We start from the raw sequence: 6,565 nt of genomic DNA, 5'->3' as shown, positions 1-6,565 counted from the left end.
TAGCCATCACTATACCTAATGCCTCTAAGATAAAAGCCTTCTGATGTTCATTGGGTGCATAAAGTCTAGCAAGGGTGAAGGTGTGCTGATGTAATGTGATGAGGAGTGACAATAACCTGACAGGAATATCGGCCTGTATCTAGACTACTTTGCCCGGGAAGTTGGAGGCCAGAAGATTGCTACTCTAGTTTCTTTTCTCCATGCCAGAAGAGAAATATTGTCTATCAAACCATTGGACCTTAAGCAACTCCAATCTACTTGTACGAGATGTGTTTCCTGCACCAGACAGATATCACATCCAGAGTCCCAGATCGAGGATAGAAATGCTAAACGTTTTGCGGGCATTTTGTGTCACGATCTACCTTTCGTTTACTGCCCTTTTCAGATGGAGCTGAAGTGCAACCTCATTTCTTGTAGGTCATGCTCTGGCCGAGGTAGGGGCGACCCCTTCCGGTAGCCACTGTGCTGCTGACAATAATAGGCCACAACAGTCCGTGCCCTCCAGAAGGAGTCCCATAGGAAAAACCCCAAAGGGAAAAAACCTCTTTGACAGGAACTTCCTGGAAAAGAAAAAAGGACACAAGAAAAATCAGAACTCCAATTCCAGGAAAGAATAACTGGAAAGCTGGAAAAAAACAAGAACAAAAACTGGAATCAGAGAAGAAACAGCTGGAGCAAGATCACCACCAAATGAAGTGTTGCAATGCAAAGAGAACCAGAATCTGACCACTTATATACCACTTAGCAGGAAGTGACATGTAGGAAGAAGCAAGAACGTCATCTTGGATTGGGAAAGGGGCTGTAGAATAAAATAGAAGAAGGCACCATTTTAGAAAGGGAAAAAATGCATGCACAAAAATGAAAAATGAGAATGGCATGCTGGGAAGGAGAAAAACATGGCCCCACAAGGAAAAAAGGAAAAAGAAAAGAAGAAAGAAAGAGCCCTAGATCAGGGCAGGAGGTAAGTGAAGAGCAGGGTGGGGCGCAGACACCCCGTGGTGAACACCCATGCTGCGCATTGAACGCGGCGAGACCCGACACCCAACCCCGGGCCTCTGACCTAACCACGGGCCATAATATGGGCCGTGGCTGGAAAAAAGGGCTGCAGCAAGCCCCGCAATCTGGAAAACGGATGGCAGCCCCCACTGCGGCCCAAGTAGGGGACGCCATGGGAGCCCAAGCAATGACAATAGATCTCCCCCTGAACCCCTGGGTTTACCTAGAAAAAGACTGAAAAAAACAACAGACCAAGAGAGGAGCGTGAACAGAAGCGTCATCTTCCCAAAAACATTCACTAAGAGGATAGCCCTTCCAGTGAATGAGAAACTGGAGACATCTTGAGAGTCACATATTTCCTGGACCTCGTATTCGGGCACATCATCAAACAACTGAGGAGGGGGACAGGAGAATTGTCTGTGAAAAGGATCAGGCACATAGGGCTTCATTTGAGACACATGAAACACAGGATGTATCGTCCAAGTTTGAGGTAAACAAAGACGGAACAACACTGGATTTACTTCTTGAAGAATCAGGAATGGTCCATAGTAATGGGGTTTGAACTTGTTTTGTGATAGACGGAGAGATAACAATTTGGAAGAGAGACAGACCTTTTCTCTGACTTGGAAAGACAGGGCATCACATTGTCTCTTATCAGCCATCTTTTTCATTTGTAGTTTGGTAGCTAGAAGTTTGAAATGTGTAATACGTTGGATACTGTGTAGTCGTTGAGCAAATGATGTGATAGCAGGAAGTGTAGATGATTCACTGATAGTAACAGAAAAGGATTTAGGATAAAGACCATAAGAGCAAAAAAAAGGAGTGATCTTTGAAGCACTATGTAATGCATTGTTATATGAGAATTCGGCGAGTGGTAAGTACATAGACCAGTTGCTTTGCGTAGCATTGCAAAAACAGCGTAAATATTGTTCAAGCCCTTGGTTCAGGCATTTTGTTTGTCCATTTGTTTGTGAATGAAAACCAGATGACAAGGCCACATCTATGTGTAATGTTTTGCAAAAATGCTTCCAAAAGTGTGTTGGGGGTCGCGGTCTGAGACAATGACTTGAGGGAGACCGTGAAGGCGAAAGATCTCCTTATAACTTGATTTCCTGCCGAGGAAGTTAAGGAACACATTAAATCGGTAGATACATTATGCCAAGGAGCTGGTTGAATGGGTAAGGGCGAAGCAGTCCTGTTGGTTTAGTATGAGGTATCTTGGTTTGTGCACAGATGGGACAAGAAGCTACATAGCTTTCAGTGTCTGTTTTAAGCGTGGGCCAACAAAAAGAGTGAAGGAATAATTCTTGGGTGGCTTTAATGCCGCAATGACTGGCAACAGGAGAATCGTGTCACATCTGTAGGGCTTCTGTTTGAACCATCTTATTAGGGAGGAACCATCCATCCATATGATAGTAGTATCCTTTAACTTTACGTTGATTTGGACGTAAGTTATTAATTTCAATTCTAGAGAGGGTTGAATACCCAGACTTCACTTTATCAAGAAAATATTGTACTAGTCCAATAATTCTATCTGGTTCAGTTAGGTTTTGTGTAGGAGGATCAATGCTTTCAGGAAAACTTTTAGACAAGGCATCTGCCAAAATTTTATGAGAACCAGGGATGTAAGTTATGTAGAAGTCATATTGACTAAAAAAGAAGGCCCGTCGGGCTTGGCGACTGTTCCGGCATTGGAAAATGCGTAGACACTGAAGCATTAGATGGTCTGTTCTCACTTCAAAGGCTTCTCTTGAAACCATGAGGAATTGTCTCCATTCATTACAGGCTGTCTTTAAGGCAGGCAATTCTTGTTCTAAAATAGAGTAATTATGCTCTGAATCAGATAATATATGGGATAGATAAAAATACGGATTTTCTAATTCACCATTGCTTTGCTTTTGTAGGAATGAGGCCCCTATTGCTCTCTCTGAAGCATCAGTGATAACTATAAATTGCTTGGTGGTATTAGGATGTCGTACGATTGGAGATTGCATGAAGGCATGCTTTATGCCTAGAACTGCGGTTTCTGCATCTTCTGTCCAACAGAAACCGTTCCGTAGGTTCTCTTTCTTAAGAGTTGGTGTGATATGACTAGTTTGCTGGGTGAATGGCACAGGGTGTATTGGCCAGGGTGCATTGGCCATGCCCAGGGGACCCCTGTCCTCTGTGCTGGCCATTGGGGGTGGTGGGCATGTGTGGCATGGTAGGTTTAGCACCATAAAATGACGCTAATCTGGTTACAGTCATTTGTTTTTACTCTAACCTGCCTAAAGTCATTTTTTGGTGCTAAACCCTCTTCTTCTATACTGCCAGCCCCACCCGACTAAAGTCATTTTTTTTTTACTCTAGCCTACCCTTTGCACCGGCCTGCACCATTCCATAAATATGGTGCCCGGCTGGTGCACAGAAATGGTGCAAGCCGGTGCTAAACTTTTTGGTGCAAAACTGAGTTAGTGCAGTTTTGCAGCAAAAAGTATAAATAAGGGCCAATATTTTGTAAGTTTGCATCAAAAAATTACATTAATGTGGCGCAAAAAAAGTATAAATCAGGGCCTTGGTGCTAGACGGGTCTAGCACCAAAGTATAAATATGGAGTTAGATTTGCACCGAATTAGAGTTAAAAAAATGACGCTAATTCGGTGCAAACAGAGTATAAATATGCCGCAGAGTATAAATATGCCCCAAAATATGGCGTTAAGGCCATAGAGTCATTTTTCGCACGGGAACGCCTACCTTGCATCTCATTAAGGCAAGGTAGGGTTCCACTTCCAAAAAATGACTTTAACTCCATAAATTTGGCGCTAGACGGGTCTAGCACCAAAGTATAAATATGGAGTTAGTTTTGCACTGAATTAGAGTTAAAAAAAAGAAAATAATGCTAATTCAGTGCAAACAGAGTATAAATTTGCCCCTTAGCGTAAAAAAATTATGCTAATCTGGTCAGAATCATTTATTTTGACTCAAACCTGCCTAATGTCATTTTCTTTTAAGTGAGCCTACCCTTTGCACCGGCTTGCACCATTTGGGCACCATATTTATGGAATGGTGCAAGCCGGTGCAAAACTTTTTGGTGCAAAACTGCGTTAGTGCAGTTTTGCACCAAAAAGTATAAATAAGGCCCTGAGTCCATAAACCTTTGAAAAATAGAGGGAGCGCTGGTTAGGCCAAAGGGCATTACACGATATTCATAATGACCAAAAGGGGTTAAGAAGGCGGTCTTCCATTCATCACCTTCTTTTATTCTTAGAAGATGGTAAACTCCCCTAAGATCTAACTTAGTAAATTTCTTTGCTCCTCTTACTGCTCCTAGAATATCTTTTATGAGGGGCAGAGTATAACGGTCCTTAATAGTGACCTTATTGAGCGCGCAAAAGTCTATACAGGGACGTAGATCCATCGTCTTCTTTGGCACAAAAAAGAGGGGAGCCCCAGCGGGTGAAGAAGAAGGAGCAATCAACCCGCTCTGTAAGTTTTCTTCCAGATATTCCTTGAGTATCTTCTTTTCGGGCTCGGTAAGTGAGTACATTCTCCCAAAGGGTACTACAATACCAGTTTCTAGAGGAATGGCACAATCATATTCTCTATGTGGTGGCAGCACTGGTCTTTCGGGTTTCTGAACACATCTGCATATTCCAAGTAATGACTGGGTACCCCTTGGATAGAGTTGATGGAACAACCCACTTCTGTGGTGTCTAAAGCATTCTCTTTGGTGACCAGTACGTTCCTGATGAAAAGTAATGATCTTGACAGAATTGGGAAGAAAGCAAAATAGTTCTGGTTTCTTAATTGATATAGGGATTGTGTCGTGTTAGCCAAGGTATATCTAGAATTATTAAGACATCAGATCAAAGGAAACATATTCCTGATGTTTCCCAAAGCGTAAACATAAGGTAGGAGTAGTATTAGTGACAGGTACAGAAGCTAGAAGGGATCCATCAACCGTTTGAACCTGCTCCAGTATATCTTTAGGTATCCAAGGGATTTTCTTTTCCATAGCCCATGTCTCATCAAGGTATATTCCACTTGCTCCAAAATCCAACAATGCTAATGCTCTCTGTTCCCGGCTGTCAGGTAACTGCAATGTAATGGGAAAAAGGAAGATGGCTGTTAGTTTGTTCTTTTGAGGAACAAATAGAAGGTATCTCACAACATCCCGTCCCCTCCCTTCTGACAGAGGATGGGAGTTGGCATTTCCCGAAGACTTTGAAGGACGAATTGGGCATGTACGCATCAAATGACCAGAAGCACCACAAGAAAGACACAGTCCTTTCAGTTGTCTGGTTTCATGTTCACTAGCAGTTAAGGGTCCACGGGCTGTGTTGATTTGCATAGGTTTTTCCTCAGTAGTCCCTCAAGACTAACGTTGAGTCTCTTCGGGACAAAGAGTGATGGTACGTGAGGTTCCTGAATGTGATGGTACACAACTCTTTCTCTTCTCCATCCTATGTTCATTAAGGTGATATTCTATGACGAGTGCTATGTCCATTTAACCTTGATGTCTTCCACTCTAGCAGGGTGTACTAGTTTGTCCTTCATTTCGTCTTGAGGACCCCTCCGAAAAAGGGTAGCAAGGATACGTTCTACCAAAGTGGTTTCAGCTGCCAATTGCCTGAAATATGGTATATATTGTAAGACATCCTAGCTATTATGCTGGATGTCACATAAGGCTTCTTCTGCTTAGGACTCAAGTCCAGGATGTTCAAACATTTGCTTAAAGGCAGCAACAAAGGCTGTGTAGTCAGACAACCGGGAATCATTTGTTGCTACCAAAGGAGTTGCCCAGGCTAAGGCCGGACCATACAGGGCACTGATCAGGTATCCTACCTTAGCCTTATCTTGCACAAACTGCGAAGGTCGAAATAAATAATAAACCATCAGGGCATCAAGGGATTCTCGTAATTTGTTGAGATTCCCAGAAAAACGAGGTGTAGTTGCAGAGATGGTGGGAACATCTGTGGTTCTGGAGACCAAGGCTTGTCTTAAAACCGTACTTTCAGTTCGTAACTGTTGCAGTTCCTGGGCTTGTTGTTGAATAGTTAGGAGTAAAGTTTGGCTTGTTCCCTCAGCAACTGTTGAAGAGAGTCTTCCATGATCCTTGATCAAAACTGGGGTTTTGGGCATTGCAATCTGTCACAATCTACCTTTACCTTACTTTCCTGGTCATATGGAGCTGAAGGGCGACCTCGGTTCTTGTAGGTCCTGCTCTGGCCGAGGTAGGAGCAACCCATTCTGGTAGCCACGGTGCTGCTGACAATAGTACGCTACAACAGTGCGTGCCCTCCAGATAAGTCCCAGAGGAAAAACACTTTATAGGCGTGACTGTTCCTGGTGACCTCCCAGGGTAGCTTCCATTGGATGCAGCCCCGTTAATCAGCACTACAGGGTCACACTGTGCCTCTCCAGTGGTCCCCAACACAAACCCTGGTGCCACCGCATGGTGCCCACCGTCACACGGGGTCTGCGCTAGGTGACCCACAAAGGCCCCTTCTCCGGGGTCCAGGGCTTTGTGGGGCAGGGCTGTGTCAAACATAGATTGGGGTCCCTGGTTATGGAGAGCAGAGCTCACTGT

The 6,565-nt window shown here is 43.8% G+C and overlaps 1 protein-coding gene across 1 annotated transcript; it reads right to left on the bottom strand.

Annotated features, from left to right (window-relative positions):
• Nucleotides 1-5,673: 5,673 nt before the first annotated feature.
• On the bottom strand, nucleotides 5,674-6,117 carry LOC138246953 (protein LDOC1-like). The gene has a single exon (XM_069201700.1). The coding sequence runs from the start codon at nucleotides 6,115-6,117 to the stop codon at nucleotides 5,674-5,676; it is 444 nt and encodes a 147-aa protein (XP_069057801.1).
• Nucleotides 6,118-6,565: the final 448 nt, after the last annotated feature.

This window comes from Pleurodeles waltl, chromosome 7 (genome assembly GCF_031143425.1).
Source record: "Pleurodeles waltl isolate 20211129_DDA chromosome 7, aPleWal1.hap1.20221129, whole genome shotgun sequence".
Classification (NCBI taxonomy): Eukaryota; Metazoa; Chordata; class Amphibia; order Caudata; family Salamandridae; genus Pleurodeles; species Pleurodeles waltl.
Note: the sequence above shows the minus strand (reverse complement) of the source record. Positions and strands in the feature narration are given on the sequence as shown.

Coding starts and splice junctions, on each gene's coding strand:
- LOC138246953 (XM_069201700.1), bottom strand. CDS start 6,117: ATGCCCAAAACCCCAGTTTTGATCAAGGATCATGGAAGACTCTCTTCA.